This window comes from Felis catus, chromosome C2, assembly GCF_018350175.1.
Source record: "Felis catus isolate Fca126 chromosome C2, F.catus_Fca126_mat1.0, whole genome shotgun sequence".
In the NCBI taxonomy this organism is placed as follows: Eukaryota; Metazoa; Chordata; class Mammalia; order Carnivora; family Felidae; genus Felis; species Felis catus.
In genome coordinates, this window is record NC_058376.1 from 78,546,799 (window position 1) to 78,569,613 (window position 22,815).

General features: G+C 41.6%; 1 protein-coding gene across 8 annotated transcripts in view; it reads right to left on the bottom strand.

The window, feature by feature from the left end:
* The window catches only part of TPRG1 (tumor protein p63 regulated 1), a 216,709-nt gene that overhangs the window by 98,805 nt on the left and 95,089 nt on the right, over positions 1-22,815 (bottom strand). For 5 of the 8 annotated variants that reach the window (XM_003991801.5, XM_045037154.1, XM_045037152.1 and 2 more), the window contains 2 exons: positions 12,197-12,427; positions 2,123-2,214 (listed from right to left, as the gene is read on the bottom strand). In XM_003991801.5, the coding sequence (XP_003991850.3) occupies positions 2,123-2,214; positions 12,197-12,427 (323 nt within the window). Of the gene's footprint in view, positions 1-2,122; positions 2,215-12,196; positions 12,428-14,242; positions 14,288-15,025; positions 15,268-22,815 lie in introns of those variants that run through there. The other 3 variants (XM_045037150.1, XM_045037151.1, XM_045037155.1) reach the window with 3 other exon arrangements.

Genomic DNA, 22,815 nt, shown 5'->3' on the forward strand with positions numbered 1-22,815 from the left:
AGGAAGAAAAGTCTGACAGCAAATGAAAATTATTGCTTAAAATTCCACACACACGATACATCCCTCATTACTGTCTGTAATATAAATGTATATACCACAAAGCAAAAGAGACATAGAAAACTAGATGCCAGATAGTCTTCACCAACCCTTTGAGCTTCCTATTAGGTTCAGAGCTAGATGCAAAACTTGGGTCCTGGGGCACACCTGTTCAGATTTATCTGAAAACTGCTGGTTTTATCAATCATCCCAGTTGACGATAAATCAAACTGACAGAATTATGGTGCTAAGTCTTAATACGGATCACACAGTCTGATTTATCTTGGGACAAACTGATATCTAAAGGCCTTTATAATCATGAAACAAAAACATTCCAAACAAAAATAAGCCACATTTCTATACAAAAAAGACCAAGCAATTAAAGCATGTACTATTAAAAAAAAAAAAAAAAAAAAAAAAACCCCGCTGATTCTATTATTTGAGAATTCAAAAAGCTACTACTGGATTTTGAAAGACCATATTTGGGCATTCTTTCTTATAAATGAAATGTACTGTAGGAACAAAACAGGTTAAGTATCTACTTCTGATTAGACCTTCAGAATTCAAGGAGACATCTGTCCTAATCAAGGCAGACTTTTTTATTTGCACAAGTCAAATTTTACTTTGCAGATGGCAGGTGGCATTGGAAAAGGGTTGGTAAAAGTGAATAAGCAAAAAGCCTCAATTATACACTTTTTTTTTTCATAGAGATAACCCAGAGATGAAAGATACAGAGATGGATAGGACAAAAATAAAGGCAGAGGCTACCAAACAAACACAAACAAAAGGCCTTTACCAATAGACATAACTTGTGAACAGAGGAGGGACACTGATGTCTGATAAAAATCCACCATGTGCTGGGGACTTTGCTAAGAGTTTTACCATGCTGTCTCATTTAGCCCTCGTAACAACTCCTCAGGTACTGATCACTATCTCCAGTTTATACATGAAGAAACAAATGCTTAGACATGGTCAGGTTGTCTTTCTAATTTCATTTTCACTCAATTCTTAGAACCCATTTGAAACAAGAATGTAACATGGCCATCAGGCAGATGGATCCACAGGTGCCCTGGTTCTACACTCCACTGACGGAGAGATTTTGTTCTGCTGGCCTAGAAGACTGGACATTCAAGTGTTGCCTGTACCAACCCCACCCTCCCAAAACTTAGTCAAAGAAAATGTCTGGCCCAGGAGTGAAAGATTAAATGCTTCTTTACTCAAGGTATAGGAATTATTGAGCTTTTCTCCTAGAGCCTTTGGAGACAGAAAACTTAGTGAGTATCCAAAATGGAGTTCTCACTATATTCTCCATTTAGTGTTATGTATTCTGTAGCAGAAAAGAGGCGCCTCTTTCTCTTATTATGTGAATATATTACTTATTATTGTAAAGACCATGGCATTCCTGATATTCTACTGGTGGGTACAGAAAAAGTCATAGACACTAGAATTTCGGGGCAAGACACAAGGTAACTATCTTCATGGTGTCATTTTCAATGAAAGCCCTTAGAGCTAAGATAAGCCTCAGGGATGAATGGAGAACTTCTGGAAGGAATAAAGTATCAAGTGTTACACTCAGTTTTTAACCTAACTCTGGACTGGTGGCTTGTCTTTTCTATCCCGCATGATTTTGTAGGGATGTTATGTACAGCTCATGTTATTGTACATAAAATAAAATTCAAACTGTATATACTGACCTCATTTGTCTTTTCTAACCTTCCTTTCCACTGTACCCAGAGTGGGATGGTTAGTAGCCTCATGTAGCTAGAATGAGAGTAGTTGTAAGAGACTCGAACCAAAGAGATCAGAGAGAAGAGTCCAGTGCAACAGTCCTTGAGAGCTATGAAGACCTAAGGAGTCATAGTGATAGCTGACTATACCCAGAAAATTGTTGTAGGAGTCAACCCTAGTCATATATCAGCCATAGGGCACCACAAAACTTGACTCGCTAACTGGGGGTAATGCCAACCAATTATTTTGCATGGCATCCAGAAGAAATTCTGCCATAGATCTATCTCCCATTCTGTGACAGTGGTGTCAAGGAAAATGCTAGATTCCCATGGCCCCTCACTTAGCCATAACTACTCACTCTGTCAAGAGCCAGAAGCCTTGAATTGTCTCTCCAGGAGTCTTTGCCATGTGGCCTTTCAAGTCTTCCATGGCAGTCTCAATGGCCCCTGGCTGAGTGGGAAAAAGAAAATATCTAGTTTAGAGAAAACTGAGCCCTCTTTGTGCTTATGATTAATGAGTATAACCCATAGCCTTCTCCAAAAAGCTGATGGGAAAGATAGTTCTCGCATTTGTCTGTTTCCTCTAGGCATAGCATGCCGGAGAGCTTAGTCTTGAACTCTGGCATTTACTAAGCTGTTCTCCTTAGGTGGGACCAAAGTAATCCAAGTCCTGTCTTCCATGATCTTACTCATACCTTCTCACAGAAAGGAAGACACCCATTTTCAGAAGGCCAGTTTTCCCAAACAAACATGTTTATCAGAAAGTTCAAAGGATTTAGCAATACGGACATTTTTAAAATCAAATCTTTCTCTCTTCAAAGAGCACCTGGCAATAAAATACCTAAGAGAAATCTTTGTCTAATATTCTGACCATAATTTTAGATGATTCTGGGAAATTAACTTTTTTGTCTCCTTACCTTGCTTTCCTCACCCTTCTCCAAACAGGTGCTTCTACTTATGGGCCTACCTCTAGCTTAAAATTTGATTAACCCTTTTCATGATAAGAAATTCATAGACCTCTATCTCAGTGATTCCTAAACTTCAGTACACATCAGAATCAAAAACACAGATTTATGGGCTCTGCTCCCAGAGTTTATGATTTAGGAGGTCTGAAGTGGGCCTGAGAACTTGCATTTCCAACAGGTTCCCAGGTGATGCTGTTGATGCAGTACTGCACTGAGAACTACTGTTCTCTAGACAGTTATTCTCAACCTTGGCTACATATCAAATTATGAGGAGAGCCTTTAAAACTCCTAGTGCCCAGGCTGCATACCAGGGCCATTATAGAAGATACTCAGTGGCTATCTGCCATGTGGGACCCACATATCAGTACCTCAGGAGTTTTGCAGGCATCCCAGGTGACTCCAATGTGTAGCAAACGTTGAGAACCACTGCAGCCCAGGAATTATCTCGGCTTTTTTATAGGTGTGGAAATGGGCTAGTGTGGGGAAGCAACCTGTCAAGTTCACTCAGCTAAGAAGGGGTGGAGACAAGACGAGAAAACAAACATTCCATCGCTCCACCTACAAATGTAGTTCTGGCCTCATCCCAGCCCTGAGCTACTGACAAGTAGGTTCTCAGTTCTTGAATATTCTCTATATAATAGGGCTTTAATACTAACCACCTAATCTTCTCTAAATATTAACAGTCCTAATCCTCCCAGCCTGAGACTGTTCTCTCACAAAAGGAAACAGGGACACTAGCCTGGCCTAGGATCTGTTCAAATGTCTTTTCCTCTCAGAGCTAGGGTGGTGGTAGGATTTGGGTTTGCTTGCTTTCTCAGTGTATGATAAAACACTGTGAAACATTTTGGCTACAAAGTCCATTGGTCAAAAAAAAAAAAAAACTTATGAGAATCCATATAGGAAAAACAGGAAAAGAATGATGCTGCTTCAGATAAAGTGGTAGAAAATGATGCAGAGCTCTACCCCTCCCCCACGATTCACTCAGCACAGCCCAAGTCATCCAGGAAATGTCCACTGAACAGAGTCGAGTGACCGCGGATCCTATTCCATATCTGTCATAAATGAGTTCTGTAACCTCTAGCCAATTATTTGAGTTTTCTTGGCCTCCATTTCCTTATCTATAAAGACAACTGAGGCGACAGAACCAAAGCTTTCTGAGCCAAGCTGATGATGAAAGCCTCCTGGAAGTCTTTAAGAAAATAAGATCACAGCCCTTACACCGAGACATTCTGATTTTCTCATTTTAACACATTTCCTGTTGAATTGAACAGTCAGCCAGTGGACTGAATGATTTCTGACTCCTCTGCTGCTGGTTCACCATTGTCAGAAAGCGAACAAGGCAGACCGTGCCTGCTGGAAGCTGTGAGTCACAAAATCAGTGAATTCTGGAGCATTAATCAAGCATGCCTTGAACACCCACTGACAAAGAAGACTGCACCAGCATCACTGGTCCCAGTGACCCTACTGGCAGGACCAAATAATGCTGGAGGGAAATTCCCTATGATCCCATGACAGTGCTCCCATCCCCCATGCCGTTCTTCCCACAATGCAGCCTGATTGCCCCAGGCCCAGTGCTCAAAGTCATACTTTCTTTGACGACTCATCAGGTGATTTTTCCTGTCTCTCTTATACTTACATGATTTCTTCCTCAGCTAATATAACTCAGTAGTGAAACTAAGACTTTTCAGAAGAAGAAAAAAAGACTGTAAGGGAAATTGGAGAATAATGAAATAGTTCTAAAATAAGCATGTTGTTGAATGCTTTTACACCAGGCACTTTGCCAAAACATGTGAAGATGAATATAAAACTGTAGACTTTTTCAAAACCTTACTTGTCTTCCCTATGGAAAGCAATTGGAAAAAATCTATCGAAATGATCTATTCTTTGATCGACACATTCCACTTCTGTGAAGTTATACTATGGATGTTCTTGCATTTGTGCAAAATAACAGCTGTATATCCAGTGTTCTTTGCAGCCTTGTTTGTGGACAGCAAAATTTTGGAAACAATGCAAATATCTGTCAATAGGGGACTTGTTAGATACATTATAGGACAGAGCCATTCAATGGAATATGATGCATATGCAAAAAAAAAAAAAAGAGGCATTCTGGGATCATACAGAAAATTTTCAAAACGTATTAAGTGAAAGAAAAAAAGCATTCAGAAGGGTAAATAGGCCACATTTTTGTATAAAAAAGTGGAGAAGGGATAAGAATAAAAATTTTCATGTGCTTGAATATACTAAAGCAACTCTAGAAGGATACCTAAAATGTGTTAACGGTGGTCCCCTGCAGTCAGGAACCAACTTGATGGGGCAGTGGATGGAGGTGGTGTTTCACTCTATACCTTTTCAAAAGTTAAACATTAAACAAAAGTGTGTGTGTGTGTAAGTTTATTTCTTTTGAGGAAGAGAAGGAGAGAGAGCATGAGCAGGGGAGGGGCAGAGAGAGAGGGACACAGAGGATCCTAAGCAGGCTCCTTACTGTCAGTGCAGAGCCCGATGTGGGGCTTGCTCTCATGAACCGTGAGATCTTGACCTGAGCTGAAATCAAGAGTCAGACGCTTAACCAATGAGCCACCCATGTGCCCCAGAAGTATGTTTTTTTTTATAGAACATTTGGGAAGTCTCCAGAGTTCTGTCAATGTCCTCACTGAGCATGGTGTTCTTATCTTCAGCAGTAACAGTGGTCATGCCTTTACAGAACAGTTAATCATTGTATCCTGTTAGAGTATTTTATTTACACCCTTCTATTTGTCATCATTGGCTACTGAACTAAATTAACTTCAGCCATTTAGTGTAGAAAATTAAATAATGTGTGAACACTCGGACTTGCATCTGGGGCAATGTTTAGATCTCAGCCTTTCTGCCCACTGTGTGACCCATACTATGTCCTCATCATTCCAGATATCAGTTTATTCATTTTCTAGGTGGAAGGTGGATAAGACAATATTAACTATAACAGAGCTGTTAGGAAATGCCAAAAATATTTGGGAACACTGAATTTTCATTCTTATTATTAATATTAAATGGAAGGAAAATAGCCGTACCATGATTTACAGGTCAAATGGTTACTGCAATGGAACTGTTGGGAAAATAAGTAAAGTTATACACCATAAGATGGCTGACAGGACTAACAGAAGCTCCAGTTCCTAGCTTAGAGACTCCTCTTCCAGGCTCTTCTTTCCTGTCCTGTTTGCTCTGCACGCCTAATTGCTACTAATGCAGACTGCAGAAGTAACAGATGATAAATTGTCCCCCATGCTTGTGCTCGGGACTCAGATCTGTGGAGAAGGAGAGCCTGCTGGTGTAAAACAAAACTCCGATCCACCAAGATCTCCAAGTACCGCCTGGTTTTTCCGCCAGCGATCCAACCTGGTTCTGTAACAATAATTAGCTCAAAGACTCCTAAGACTAATAGGAAAGTATGATGGAATAATAAGCACTCATCATCCAATATACATATATTTCTAATGCTAAATTTTAAGAAAAATCATTAGGGAGAATCCTTATTTACAAGTCACTATACAGCAGAGCCGGCAGCATCTTTTCTAATAGTTCAGCACCAAACATCTTCAGTCAAAACAAAGACATGCGTTTCCTTACATTTCCTTAAGCTAGACTAGCCAGGAGCCAGTTGTCACACAAACAATACTCACATCTGCTGGTAATAGTTTCCCATGCACTGGACTCCGTAACTAGACAGTAAGAGGTGGGGGCAGTATAGAAAGGAATGCTCCCAGGGACTCAGACACAGTAAGATCGTTCTTGTGAGTGTCATCATGCCCAGATAGAAATCACTTGGTGGTAAACACATAAGGGAAGAAAAACTGCTCTAAATTGGATGTGATTTGTAAAGTTCAGGGCAAATCTGTCTCTCCTTGAAAATAAAGCAAACGCCTCTTATTTTATTATTAAGTGTCTGTCCTCAGAAGAAATATCAACTTTATTACCCTCTTCAAGGGATTTCAGTGTAAGGAGGGGAGATGAGAAATCTTTTGCCCAGTGAGATATGTAATTTCTAGACCAGAAAGCAGCTCATAAAATAACAATACAACTAATATATTTATTTAGTTGTTCCCAATGCAAGAGCAAGACATAGGGAACCCTATAGTAAGAGAAGAGGGGAAAGGAGAGAGTATGAAAGCCAAATTAGTGTCATGAAAGCAATGACATCTTGCTACACAATGGGAAGTCCCAAACCTGCTTATTAAAGTCTCGTTCCTCACAATAGAACACAGGCTATAAAAAGGCCATGGGGAACCATTAATTAAATATTAAAAGATCAAATAGTTTTAGTCCCATTAGTTTGTATGTAATTTACATTCTCAAGTATAAATTTAGAGATAATTCCCCATCCCTAATCGCTTTCAACTTTCTGATAAGGTATCTGCAAATACAGAGTCCTACAGGGAGTTTAAAAATATCTTTCCCCATGCGTATCAAGTATTGTTCCTTTCATAAGAAGTTGCTTTTGAATATCAGTCTCCACAACTAAAGGGATTATCATAATATACCTCGAGTTATTAGCCTTGAGTGGTACTTTTGTTCAGAAAAGGCACTGGGCCTTTTTTAGACATGTCTGAGCAATAATAGCAAATGAACAAAAACAGGAGGAAAAAATTGTCCAAGCAGACTGATAGCAAGTGCTTCAGACATTCATTACTGTGACCTCTCATTCATTGTCCAAGGTCAAAGGCACTGGAGGGGTAGTAAAAAGTGTCAGGAGCCCTAGCTCTTTGTCCTGGTACGGCCCCTAAATTGCTGGTTGACTTTGGAGAAGTCACATCTCCTTTGTGTGTTTTAGGGGTTGGATTAGATATTCTCTCAGGCCCCTTCTGGCTCTGAGCAAGAATGTTGCTTTGTTGCAAGGGCTTGGTTTAGTAAATCAATAATAGTCTGGAAGCCTGTGGATAAGACGCAACATCCCAGATGCCCCATGAAAAAACATAAGAGGTTTAAGGAAGCAGATTGACTTCTTTTATGATCTGGTACTCAGAGGTCTGGTCTAATGCATAAGGTTATGGTGCTAAAAAGAGTGCCTCTTGTTTGTCCTGAATTAATTTAAACTTCCAGAGCAGTCACATCTTTGCATATCCACTTTGAAACTCATATAACTGATCCTCCTTCCTATTATATAGCATTGGGTATCTACTCCTGGCACCTAAGAAACTGAGTGTCATTCTGCCACAGCAAGCCAAAGAGTAATTTTCCTTTCTGGCTTATAAGGTATAAATAGGAAACAACTTAAATATCCAGGAAAAGTTATATAAATTGTTGTATATCTCCACAGTAGGATATTCTAGAACTGTTAAAAATGATGCTTATGGATGTAGAGTTACTGCCATAGGAAATATTTTTATGCAACAAATTGCACATGTAAGGAAAAAAGTAAGACAGGATATGCACCAAAATGTATAAGCACGCATTCAAACTTCTTTGGTTAACATTGAGTAGTGAATTATGGTGACTTTTATTTTGCTTATCGACATTTTTTTCCCAATAAACTACCTCTTGCAAAATGATTTGAAAACATTTAATAAAATAACATGCTTGATCAAGGATTTCCTCAACTCATTTACTTACACTTCTTCTGAATTTACAACATATATGTGCTTTAAATTCTTACACCGTAATATATTTATTTCTTTTTAATTGCTGGGCATAGGATCATAGAACTATGAATCAGGAAGTTGAAACTTTGGTTCTAAGCCTCGCTTTACCACTTACTACTAGCCTCCTGGGCAAGTCAGTACTCATGACATTGGACAATAGCTATGACAATGGACAAGGAACAGCCTCCTCTGGGCCTTAGTTACTTCTGAGAATGAGAGTGTTGACCAGCTCCTTGGTGTTCAAGAGGTGTCTGTGGACAGAGAGCATCATTTTTGCCATAGAATCTATATAAATGCAGAATCTAAGGTCTCATTCCAGGCCTCCTGAATCAGACCAGCACTTTTACAAGATCTCAAGGTCGTTTGTTTGTATGGTAAAGATGGAGAATCAGTGGACCAGATCATCTATAGATCTCATTTCAGCGCTACGGAAGTGATCTTTTATGATAAATCTTTCATAGATCTGAATCATTCAGACCCAGAGCCTGGGTCTTATTGAATTATTCCCCGAGAAAATGAATTATTTTCCTTTGGTCAAACCTCTTTGCTGCTATAGACACTATACATTGACATTTATATCTCACTCTGGAGGTCATGGGGAGGTCATGGGCATCTTAATGTCATTCTCTGTGACCAATTACAGAAGTGAGAATGTCAAATCAACAAGAAAGGGAGAAAGCATTTATAAGAGTAATGAGATGCTGCTTATGGAATGTTAATAGATGTGTCATGCACTGTGCTAAGAATATTTACAAAATCAGCCTATTTAAACCTCTGTGTAAAACTGATATTTTATCCACACTTTGCAAATGAGGAAATACATACACACACACACACACACACACACACACACACACACAGCACATTCATCATACTCACGTGCTAAAAAAAAATCTATATTCTGTCTCTTGATCTGAAGGAGAGCAAATGCTGAGTGCTTTGGGAATGTAGCCCTCACAGCCTTAAAGAATCCTCAAGTCTACTTTAAATTAATTAACAAGATTAGAAGTTTTCCCTCCCAAGTTCTTGAGAATGTAGGGTTTGTTTCTACATATCCGAAGGAGATCTTTTTCACACAGACTGCAGTCATTGACTGACTTACTTCTAAAAGGGCCATGAATGCCACTGTACATTACAGTAGGAACAGCACTAGACTTACAGACAGAACATACAGATTCGAGCTAGAGCTATTCCAATTAATATTACGCGGCTCAGTCAGGTCACTTTGACAAAGGAAGCAAAGGCAGAAGGAAATGGCAGATAAAATTAAACTTCCACCCTCAGCCCATTGACAAATATTGAGGCAGTCAGAACCTCTGCCTTGAGGCAGAACATTTCTCTAGGAACTCCCCACTGTCTTAATGCTAATGCTTTGCTAGAGGGAGAAACCACCTTAGCTGGACAATAACTAGGCCTCCAAGATCCAATAAGTCTTCTTTAGCATAGGAAAATCCTTTTGGAAACTTCCTCTTGACTTTATTTCCCCCAACTCCCAAGGATAGAATCAGTCTCTGCTCCACAATCCTGGGGCAGTTCTTCCGGCCCATGGGTTCTGTCTGCATACTTTAATAAAACCACCTTTGTGCGCCTAAGGCATCTCAAGAATTCTTTCTTGGCTATCGGCCCATCATTCTAAAACAGCATCAACTTCACTCCCCTGAAACTTCAATATGTTTACAATAAACCAAGAGTGATGAGTCCTCCCATGCCTACCTTACAGTGTCACTTCAGGGGACTTCACTTGATAAATTACATAGAGACACACAAATAAAAGTATCAGTCAATCAAACAAATAAGTAAAACTTCCATGGTGGCTTTAAACTGTGCTAATTTAGCTAAGCTAGAGCTACATTTTCTAGAATTTCCTTTCATGTCTGTTTCCAAATTAGAGTTGGCCACAAGAGATGTTAGTATAAGATTTGTAAGGCAGAAGGGAGTTTTTCCCTGTGGAAGATCACTTCAGACCACCTGCACTCACATTCACAGCTGCTGACCTCCAGGTTCATCTGATGCCAGGGGGCAGCACTTACAGCTATAGCTTCTTTTGCTGACAGTCAGACTTCATCCCTCACCTCCTTCCCCTGGGCTGGTAAGTGTGCAGCTCGGTGTAGAAAGGCAACAAGTCCTCTCCTAAAAGTGACTCACACCTCCAAGTTTAGACACGGCTGGAGACAGATACAGATTCCATTTTTTCCTCGTGGGTTTTGCTTGCTCATCAGGAATTCTGAGTTGTCCATCCAGGTTCCAGTTTTCCTGTACTCCCTATTCCCAGTTCATGACTACGAATCGGTTAGACTATAGCAACTTCAGGCCCATCACTAGATTGCAAAGACAACAGGTTTGCAGAGACTTCCCAAACAGCTCTCATAACTGCATCACCTTCTGATCATGAATCTTTTACTCCATACCACTCACGGTTCTCTCACCAAACCGTGACTGATCCATCATCATTACCAAAGATAAGACAACTTTAGGCGATGCTTTCATTTCCTTCACAGACTACCTTACAACTTAATTTTGCTTATTCAATTAAGTTCACATACTTTGGAAAACAAACCATATGCTTTACATATGCAAATCACACAAACACATAGTATAGCACCTACCATAGCACCTTAACACGTAAGAGTCGCAGAATACAGATGATACGGGTATATCGTACCTTCAAACATGTGCACGCGCGCACACACGTGCACACACACACACACACACACACTGAGTCACTTTAAAATTTTATCTTAACCAAAGATGTTTTAAAAGCTCACAAATCAGGATTCATTAGTTAAAGCTTTATAAATAGTCACATCTTAGCCACCATTTACTTGTAAGACTGAGCTGAATTTTTTTTTCAAGATTTGTCCCAGGTACACTTGAAAAATGAGATGGTCTCTGTTGCCACAGTGTATAATCTCCAATTTTGCTGCCAATTGGCTTTAGCCTGTGAGCTAATACCTACTGTGTTAACAAGAATATTGAAGGACTGGGAAGGAACATTGATAAGTAGGAAGGAGAGTTCAAGAGAGAGAACTACTCAAACCCAGGAAGCACCATGTCCTTGATCCAAATGCTACAAGTTCAAAATATCACTTTTTAGGAGTGCCTGGGTGGCTCAGTTGGTTAAGCGTCCAACAGGCTCAGGTCATGATCTCGTAGTCTGTGGGTTTGAGACCTGCGTCAGGCCCTGTGCTGACAGCTCAGAGCCTGGAGCCTGCTTGGAATTTATCTTTATCTCTCTCTCTCTCTCTCTCTCTCTCTCTCTCTCTCTCTCTCTCTCTGCCCCTTCCCTGCTCACGCTCAGAGCTCAGTAAAGGAGCTCAGCTCCAGAATGCAGCCAAAGGTTTGGGATTTAAAAATGCCTGCTCCCACACAGTAATATCATCATCCCCCTGTAGACCCTGAGGTTCAACTCGTTCTCAGCGAGCCTTTCCACTCCATCACCCACATCTTTTTCAAACATGGAACAAATACCCACTCTGGGCACACAGCTTTATATTTTAGCTGCTTGGGTTTTCTCTCTATAGATCATTAATCTGTGGAGGTCAGATTTAACCTGAACACAGGACTGAGGAACCAAAGATCCATCCAAAGAGACTGGATGACCCACTTCTCTCCCATACTACCTGGTTATCAAAACTAGACCCCCTAACTTCTCTGAAATTCAGAACCTTCACCTGTAAAATGGGGATACGGATACCTACTTCATAGTTTCTATGACTATCAGATGAAATAAAAAATGTGAAAATATCTGGTAAAACTTGTGATATAGATGGATACATAGATACATAGATAGACAGATAGATATTAGAATACTGTAAGAGAAGTCTTATGTAAGACTTCAGAGCACCAAAAAATTTACCCGTGTAACGAAGTACTTCCGTGAGACATAAGGCTGGTGATAAGGATTGGGGTACAGTGTTGATTCAGTCACACTTGGCTGCCTTGAAATACGGCTTGGCTCTGGGTCCTTGCCTGGGTCCCCCTCCTCCGTGGACAGTTGGTCAGTCTCAGAGGGTTGGTCATCTCCCTCTTGCTTCAGAGACACAGGCTGGAATCCTTCAAAACTCCCAATCTTTGACATTTTTTCTGCCTAAAACAAAAGAAGAAACAATCTTCTCATTAGAAAAGAAAGGGGGAGAGGTGGCAGTGAGGGGAGGAGTCACCTATGTCACGGCTAAGGCAAAAAGTCTATTGTGTGCAAATGATGTTCCTGAAACCAACCAAGGCACTAATGAATGTAATTCAATGACACAGATTCTATTTACCAGGGCAGAGAAGCAAGGCCCTCCAGATAGAGAAAAGGAGGCTGCAAGTAGGTCCATTTTCCCACCTTTTGCCCCAGGACAGGAAGCTGAGTATGTAGAAAGTAGTATGAAATAATTACCAAACAATTTATCTTCAAGATTTCATAGTATTTTTGCTTCAAAACCTACCAAGCCTGTACGTATTTAGCAGTTAAAAGCAATGATAACACACCTTCTTGTGTGCTGCTTGGGTAGTAATAGGGCACAAAAGCACTTAGAATTGAGCATATTTTTTAACTGAAAAAAAAAATGCAATTATAAAATTTTATATAAGGAAATAATTTAGCCAAATGCCCAAAGACATCAGTATGGAAGGTAGTTCATCACAACATGTGTCCAATAGCAGAAAAAGATGCCACTTTATGTCTAATAGCAAAATGTGTGTAATAGCAACATTAGACACCCATACAACATTGTATCTGATACCAAGAGAATAGAGTAAAACTAAGGATCCGTCAGTAGGGAATTGGCTAAATAGGTTATACCATAAAGTGAAATATAATGTAGTCATTAAAAATGTAAGTGCATATTTTTATCATGGTAAGATGTCCAAAATATAGTCTTAATGGAAAGCAGTAAGCTATAAAACATTATCGATAATTTTAGTCAGATTGGTTAAAATAATTCAAAAAATATATAAAAAGAAAGAAGGAAGGACACTTGGAGTTGAATATATGTGAAAGGGCGGACCTACCCCGGCGGACTCCATCTTGTTCTGTGTCCTCCACCTTGACCACACCTCCTCCCCTTGAGTAACTTCCCAATCAAAACATGCCCCGCGACCTGGGTAACAGGACTCCGACCCTTCCCCAGCCAATCAGGAAGGGTCACCAGTGAGGGGTTACCTCACCAACTGCCCCTAGACCCCAATAAAACCTTTGTGCTTTTGAAACTCGCTCTCTCTCCCCGGCATCTCACAGCTGAGTCCGATGGTGCAGGTAGGGGATTAAGCTAGAGCTAGCTCGAATAAAGGCTCTTTGCTTTTGCATCGGACTCGGCTCCCTGGTGGTCTTTGGGGATCACGAATTCTGGGCATAACAATATGTACACATGCATTGCGTGACAGGTTAGAATAAGTCTAAAAAAAAGTAAAATGGGGGCACCTGGGTGGCTCAGTCAGTTAAGCATCCGACTTTAGCTCAAGTAATGATCTCACAGTTCATGAGTTCAAGCCCCATGTGAGGCTCTGTGCTGACAGCTCAGAGCCTGAGTCTGCTTTGGATTCTGTTTCCCTCTCTCTCTGCCCCTCCCTTGCTTGTGCTCTGTCTCTCTCTCTCTCTCTCTCTCTCAAAAATAAATAAACTTTTAAAAAGTAAAATAGAATATTAGTAATGGTTATCTCTGGATGATAGGCGGTTTCAATTTTCTTTCTTTAGAAACTTCTAGATGCTTACAATGCTTATATATGACTTAATAAAAACACATTTATTTCTATTTTATAAATATAAAGCAAAATTAAAATAAATAGAAAGCACACGCTAGCCTAGTAAAAAGTATCCCTACACCAGGTCACCACTTCCAAGCTGAAGCCAGATAGTCACCCCCTACTATGAGCACACGGTCCATGCTACATGAAAGGGGGGTTTTGTGCCCAGCCTCACCTTGACTGGGAATGCTGAAAGGGCGGGCCTACACCAGCCGACTCCATCTTGTTCTGTGTCCTTCACCTTGACCACACCTCCTCCCCTTGAGTAAACCCTCCCTCACCTGCCTAACAGGACTCGGACCCTTCCCCAGGACCCTTCCCCAACCAATCGGCTGAGGCCATAGCCATTACCTCACCAACTGCCCCCAGGCCCCAGTAAAACCGTTGTCCTTTGGAAACTAGCTCTCTTTCCCTGGTATCTCACCGCTGCGTCGGTGTAGGTAGGGGATTGAGCTCGAGCTAGCTCGAATAAAGGCTCTTTGCTTTTGCATCGGACTCAGCTCCCTAGTGGTCTTTGGGGATCACGAATTCTGGGCATAACAAATGCTATCTTACTTTCAGAGCTGCCTCAGTGTTCCGAATCAGACAAATTCAGTTTCCTCTGTGCTTATGAAACACCAGAAAGTGAGAAACAGCCCCTATCACCAGCATGTTTACATTCATAAAATTGGAATTACAGTATTCAAGGGAGGTAAAAATAGTATGAGTGCATAATTTGTTGCCTAAAGCTGGACACTTCTGAGCATGAAAAGGGTGTTATTAACAATTATGTCAGAAGGATAGGAGTAAACCAGGATTGTCCCTGGCAAATGTGGACAAATACAGTCACCCTGAGGGGTCTGGATGCAGGAGAAAATGCAGCTGGTTAGGGGGCTCACCAGAGAAAAGCCCTCCCCAGGCCACATTCCCGGTCCCCCCCGCTCTGAGCCTCTCAGTAACCCTAGAAAGATGATTTTACCTGCCTTTCTCTGGGGATCACAGCATTTAGTGGAACCACCAAAGGCACACTCGGATAGCAGCACCTGGATGCCCACCCAGGGCTCCCAATCCTGCTTCCAGTCCATTCCAGCAGGCCCACTGTGAGGCAAGCTGGGTTACAGCAGGAAGGCTTCACGGAGTCTTCAGTAATGTTTTTAAATTAGAAAGGTAAAAGGCAGAGACCGGGTGCTAAGAAGTACAAGGCACACCTGAAGAAGCAGGAGGAATTGTGCGCATGCACGTGTGCGCGCGCGCATGCGCGTGCCAGTGCCCCGAACAATCGGTGAGGCACTTCGGCCTCCCCGAAAGGTCTGCCATCTCTATCACAGGGGCTGTTGGAAGAGTGTGTTTCTAGAGTTCCCCGTGACCTGTGAAGAAGGTTTGTGCCTTTGGGGAAGGCAAGCCTGCTTCTGTATTTGCCACACTCTTGCAAACACTGCCTAACAACAGACATCTGCAGAAGGCTCCTGTGCCTGGAAAACAGGGGGAGGACTTAATTAGCACCACTTCCTCTCCCTCAGGCTGTCTTCTCTGGAAACACTGGGCGAAGAGAATCCGAGCAGTTTTGAGAGGGAGCTGTTTGAGATCCAGGAAAGAAGGAAACTCAGCTCCAGTTCAATGCTTACAGCATGAGTAGTGGAAAATGGAGCCCAGCCGCCTCGATCCAGAACGCTTCTGGCTCTGCTCCAGTCATGGGGACATCTTTGCAAGGACAATGAATGTACCTTCCTCAACAACCGCCCCAGTATGGGAGCCCCACACATAGGAGCAACCCACTCATTTCCTTACCACCCGCTGCCCTGAAATGTTTATCCCCAGTTCAATAGATATGCTCTTTGAACCCTGCACAAATAGACTGTATATATTGAAATACCAAAAACATATTAAAACAAAACAAATCCAGACAAATTCAAAGGTTTCCACTTGTAACAGACCTATCCAAAGCCATTTATAACTGAAAAAGATCATTTTTCCCTCACGCTCCATCGAAACTTAAGTGCTAATACACAAGAGAGGCAAACTACCACAATTTCTAAAGAAAGCAAAGAGTCAAGGCTTAGAAAAAAACTATGTCCATATTTTTTACCTAATCTCATTCCTGGGAATTCATCTAAGGAAAATTATTCTAAAGAAGAGACTGCAATATTAATTGCTTATTCTGGGTGGTAACGTAAAACCAAAAATCAACAGAACACCTAACAGCCAAGGAATTACAAAGTCTAGCAAAGTGTTATTGTGCAGACATTTAAAATAACATGCATAAGCACTGTGGCAGCGTGGAAGGAAAGGATGGACCTTCCCAGGTGAAAAAATAATAAGCAAAAGCAAAAAACAAAGATTTTCTCTAGATACGATGATATGAATATTTTTACATTGGTAAGGACCAGAAGGAAAATATTTACATTTATTGAAGTAGTTGGATTGAAAGAAAATTTCTGCATTAATTTTTTTTAATTGTGTTAGTGCTTCTTTTGCAATAAAAAATAAAATGTTTAATAAAGGTGTTGATTCGCACACTGTGGAGCTTTCTCCAGTGTAATCTGTGCCGTTCCCCACTCCCGCAAGGACAAAGAGGGCAAGGAGACACAGAGAGACCACACAAAGAGCAGACCAATCCAAATGGGTATGTGGCAGGTTAAACAAGCAAGGGAACTTACATGCCAGGTTGGTCTAGGGCACCTCAAAATGAGTATATCTCTGCATATGCCCGCCAGAATCTTAAAAGTTTATATATAGGCCATACCTGGATTCGTTCACATACAAAGTCAACATGGACTCAGCAACACTTTACTCTCTCCAGGTTATGTCCTTCAAGTGGCTCCTGCTGTGGGAATGGTGGGTGGAATGTATATTTCAAGGGCAAGCGGTGGTGAGGAACTTTGGGTTGCCCTGGGGCCAGCTTGTGGGTCATCCAGAGGTCATGTCTTCTCGATGACCTCTTCCAACATGATGCCAAATAAATACCTAAAGAAATCCTATTCTTCTTTCAGATAGTAAGAATTCTGTATTTTTCAGCTGCCTGCAAATTCAGAGCTGGAATTTAATATAGTATTGAAGTAAATAACTTACTTCTGGGTCCCAGTCTATCTGCCTCACTTTATACATGCTTTAATCTAGGGGCTCCTGGGTGGCTCAGCTGGTTAAGTGTTCAACTTCAGCTCAGGTCATGATCTCACGGCCTGTGGGTTTGAACCCTGCATCAGGCTCTGCGCTGACAGATCAGAGCCTGGAGTCTGCTTCCGATTCTGTGTCTCTCTCTCTCTCTGCCCCTCTGCCACTCACGCTCTGTGTCTCTTTCTCTCAAAAGTAAACATTAAAAAAATTAAAAAAAATTATACATGCTTTATCTCTCTGCGATGTTTTCTGATAATAGTTCAGAAGCATATAGGGCATAAATTGCAGCTAGAGAATTAATGTCTAGTCCAACTTCATTTTGCAGATTTTGGAACACTGAGTGGAGGGACTTGCCCAAGGACACATGGCTGCATAGAATCAAAACATGACTCCTGGACTCTCCTTCACTGCTTCAAGTTGTAGCACTTAGAAGAAAGCAGAGAAGTAGTGATCACATTTAGGCATTGGTAAACCGGAAACACTTTTGCCAAATGTTCTGGGATGGGAGAAACAGCTTCTATGAAGCAGGGTTCACCATGTGCTTCTCTGGCATCAGCTGGTACCCAGCCCCCAGCCCTGCAGGCTAAAGCTTTCTCCTCCACTTGGTGTCAGGCTGACTTATCCATTAGGATCTGTGAGGTGTGTGCCTGGGGTCCACAAACCTTTTAGGGGTTCAGGAAATGCTTTAATTTTAAAATCAGAAGAGGAAAAATTAAATTTTATGGTCAAAAGAAATGTTTTAATTTTTTTCTCATGTCAGAAAAGAAATGAAATTTGTAAGAAACCCAAAAATTTGGTTTTGCCTAAAACCAAAAAAAAAAAGGGGGGGGGGTAAGGGGGACTATTTAAAGTCATCGAGATGTAGGTTTTAACATTGATAATATTATGGTAGAGAGTTTCATGAACTCAAGAGTTTTAGGCCCATGGAAATATTAACATGGCCCTGAATCAAATCTATATCCTACTACTGACATTCCCTGCTTAATATTCTATTCTGGGGCTCCGTCCTAAACCATCAGAACTAGAAACATGCCCCACCCCTTCCAGTGCTTTCCAAACTCTTTATTCTGGAAGATTCTGCTTCACAGTATATTGAAATATTTGTCTTGTGGACAAACTGTGCAATCTTCAGATAATTATTTTTGCTTTATTAAAATCAAAGAGAGATCCAGAATAGTAGACCCCAATAAATATTTGTTTTTTAGAAAAGTAGATAAATAACTATAAGGAGAACTTTTGATCAGCTTAAAAGAAGTATCTGGCCACACTGGCCACCACTCAACCAGAGGCAAAGGCGTTAACAAAGAACAGGTTGAACATAACAAAGAGTATCACAGACATACCAGTAAAATGAATAGAGATACCAGTAAAACTCAGGGCTGTTTCATGGGGAACCTCTTTTCAGGGGCCATGCCTACCACTCTCCAGCACTGCCTTCCCCTTTTTCCATCAGCTTGTAAGAAGTCCTTCTTGGCTCCTGGCCCTCTCTGCCTCCCTGACAAGGCTGAACAGCTGTTTCTCCTTTACTTTCTCTACTTTCCCTGTCTTCTGTCTCTGTCTCTGCCTCTCTCTCCCATATATATATATATATATATATATATATATATATATATATGAGACATGTATATATACATATATATACACATATATATGAGATATGTATATATACATGTATACATACATGTACGTATGTATATACACATATATGTATACATGTGTATATATATATGTGTATATATATGTATATGTATATGTGTATATGTATATATATACAGACTTATCTCCATAAGTCTCATGGGATTTTTTATTTAACCCCAGGCAATGCTGTCGCAGGTGCCTTTGATTTCCACAAAGCTTTTGAAATATTAATAGCTACTTGAGTATCTGTGTTACTACCTCTCTGGATCTTCAGGAAGACAGAAATGCTTGGTTAGGAAACACTCATATCTATTAACTCCCACATCCTGTAAACGAGGAATCAGAGACCTAGATGGGTTCTGGGTCCCCCTGACCCCCACTCACATTCTGTCTCTGTCTCTCCATCTCTCTCAACATAAATAAACATTTAAAAAAAAATTCATGGTTTGCTACCAAGAACTGCTACCTCTTGCAGGTGACGTAGTCCTGAGCTGGGGAGGGAGTGTGGGAGTAAGTGCCTGTGGCTTATGTTGCTTTCAAAGAAGTCAACTTTTTTTTTCTGATGGTGCATGTCTACCCACCAGAAGGGGTTAACATTCTCGAGGCACATCCCCAAAATAACAATCCACTTTTAAGTCTGACATTTTGTAAAGGTAATTTATGTGAATTTATATGTGCAGCTTTCCTGAGTCTCTGCGAGAACAGCCAAGGGATGCGCGGTGGATAAACAGTACTCTAACACCTCAAAACTCCAACGAGGCCTCCTCTGTGCCAGCTGAGATAAGAGAATTGGCAAACACGTCTTCACAATTTCACATTTTGTACGTTAGTGATAACATGCCAGCAGGGCTGTTCTGTGTCCTGGGGAAAAGTTGAACTGATGCAGGGTCTCTTCCCTCCAGGCTGCCCCCCCTGCCCTGTGCCCTGCTGCCAGTACTTTCATTCAGCAAGGGGGTGGGGGAGACCCAGGGCCAGCATGAAGAATGCATCCCCCCGCCACTCATTCACTGGGTAACCCTGAGGAAGTCACTCCTCTTTCCGCACTGCAGATTCCTCATCTACAAAATGAGAGGCCAGATTTATGATTTGCATAAATGACTAGCCCATTTCAATCAAAGCAGATCTGCTCCTCTGGTTTTGGGCCCTTCTGAAGCTTTCCTCTGGGGAGAACAACATATTAAAGTCTGAAAACTGCAGGAGGAATTATTTCCAAGTTTCCTTCCAACTCAATCACCTTGCAAGTTTTGATGGGCTTTTCTCCAGTACCCAGATTCTGTCTCTCTGTCTCTCTGTCTGAGACAGAGAGACTTAGATTCTAGATCTAAGTCTAGAGAGGTTGCTCATATATGGTTTCCCCCATCTCTTCTCGATTATATGACTCCCATGAACATGGGAGTTCCCTTGTGATTCACAGGTTGTGGTGTCAGAAGAAGAGAATTGTGACATCATGAATTTGGGTGTTCATTGTGGAAACTCTGGGGTGTTTGTCCTCCAACTTCCTTCTAGTGCAAATGGCTATCTACCTTGACCAGAGCTCCTAGGGACACCCACTGGGCACCTCAACCAGGTCAGGACTGGAGACATGCTTGAGCCCCAATAAGTCTTCTCACATTTCAGAAGGAAAACATGCAGAGGTTCACTGAGCCCCTCCCACAAGATATTAATTTTTCGACGGGGTTCTTCAAAAATGTATATGGAAAAGAATCGATAAAGACAAAGATATTGAATAGAGAACTTTGTGAGATTACAGATCCCTTGTGACTCCCTGAGATTAGCTTCCTTGCACACTTCCACAAACATTTCCACCACACTTCCAGCTGGCGTTATGGTAGGGCTTGAATTCCTGACTCCTAGCATTTATCTCACTGTTGTGTACCCACCATTACATCTCTGCCTTCACTCCTGGGCTGGAACTGACTCTGAGCACTCATCTTTATAGCCGGCACTTGGCATGCTCATGGTACAGAACAGGCACCGATTACAAGTTCTCAGATGGATGTCCTGCTTGTTCCTCTGTCAGGTCTGAGATTGAAAGGCAAGACTTACTTACATCAGATCCATTGCTGCTGGCACATTCCTCATACCTCATATATGAATGTTCAGTAAATGTAGGCTCAGTAATGAAGCTCTGTGTATGGCATGAATGGCAATATCTTCTGGACACACACATACAAAGACACACACGGAAATGCATGCCACAGAGGTGCCTGGACGGCTCAGTCCATTGAGCATCCAACTTTGGCTCAGGTCATGAATCATCTTATGGTTCCTGAGTTTGAGCTCCATATCAGGCTCAGTGCTATTGTTTGCACAGAGCCCACTTCAGATGATCTGTCCCCCTCTCTCTGCCCCTTTCCCGCTTGTGTTCTCTCAAAAATAAACATGAAAGAGGAAGGAAGGAAGGAAGGAAGGAAGGAAGGAAGGAAGGAAGGAAGGAAGGAAGGAAGGAAGGAAGGAAAAGAAAGAAAGAAAGAAAGAAAGAAAGAAAGAAAGAAAGAAAGAAAGAAAGAAAGAAAGAAAGAGAAATGCCACAGTCTTTTCTCAGAGAAGCTCATAGTCTAGTGGAACATTGCAGACTTTGGTTATAGAGCCATACTAGGAGAATGTGCACAAATACTGTGGAAACAGAAGGGGGATTAGCAGGGGTTAGTGGAGAGAGGGTTCAGAGTGTGAAAAGTTAGAGGTGTAGAGAAAGGTGCCTCAGAGCTGACTGCATATTTGAGACAGGCAAGGACATTCCTCTCAGACCTGTGAGGTGTGAAGATGGGTGTGTTCAAAAGATGGCAGGTAATATGGTGTATTGTAACTGAGATGCCAACTACTGGCCTCCAGCCCACACCCCTTGAGGAGCCAGTAACACTCGGTTAAAACCTTCGGTCTCTGACAGGATGAAAGTCTTAAGTCTTCCTCACACCTCCTCTCTGCTGTCACCACACCTCCATCCCTGTTGGGACAACTCCCTCACAGCCAACCCAAATGCAGAATCAGGGCTGGCCCGGGAAGCGTTCCATTGCCCCAGACACTTTGTGAGATTAACAACATCACTACAGACTGAGAGAAGTAATGGAGAGGTGAGTCACATTGCATACAGTCCAACTTTGTACCATTCATCTGTGTCTTCTTTCTTTCCAGGGTAACAACTTCTTCCTTGTGTGTGCTTATTATTTGAAGGATATATATGTTTCATCTACATATCCAAGTCACCCAGGTTCTCCCCTTCAACACCCCAAATAAATGGAGTTCTCCCACGAACGTAAACTCTGGAGGTAGTTATTAATATAAACCTGTACGTGGATTTGTGAATCGTGGAGGCACTGGCTGGGGATGTACTTGAAAAAGCAGAAGGAAGCCAACCTAGAAGCCAGGAGTCGCTTGTAGTGACTTATCTCAGGAAGTAGCAGAAGTGTCCTACTTTGCAAATAGCCTGATCATGAAGAAGGTAGGGAGGGGACAGAAAAGTGGTAGAATTCTCCTCTTGGGAAGGAGAATAATTAAGGCTAAAATCACCAGCCTTCCAACCTCCTCCAAAAGAAAGAAAAATATCAGCCTTCAAGGAATTGAGCAGAAAAAAGCTGTTGGGTCATGACGATGTACTTTAAAGGGGCCCATAAGCTCACAGATATTTTTTTTTTCCACGTGCAAGTGAAAATGAAAGGAGCAGAGAAATGAAAACAATCAACGAACAGCAACAATTCAGCTTACAGCAGCCTCTTTTCTTCCCTCTGCAAAGTAAATAGGTTCCCTGATTTTGAAGCTGCTGATTCAGAAACTAGATGGTGACAGTGCTTAGCAATTAGAACAGGTCTCTTTCCCATTGATTGGGACATCCCAAAGGAGTGTGTGGATTATGTCACCAGGATTACTACCTACCCACTGTTGGTTTCAGTGCCAAAGAGCCTATGACCAGATGTTCCTGGCTGGGAGCTTTGTTTAAGGAAGTCGCTCCAAAACCTGGGTTTCCTGCTAGGCCAACTGTGACTTCTCCTGTAAGAGTTTGTGAAATTCAGGGAGAGCCAT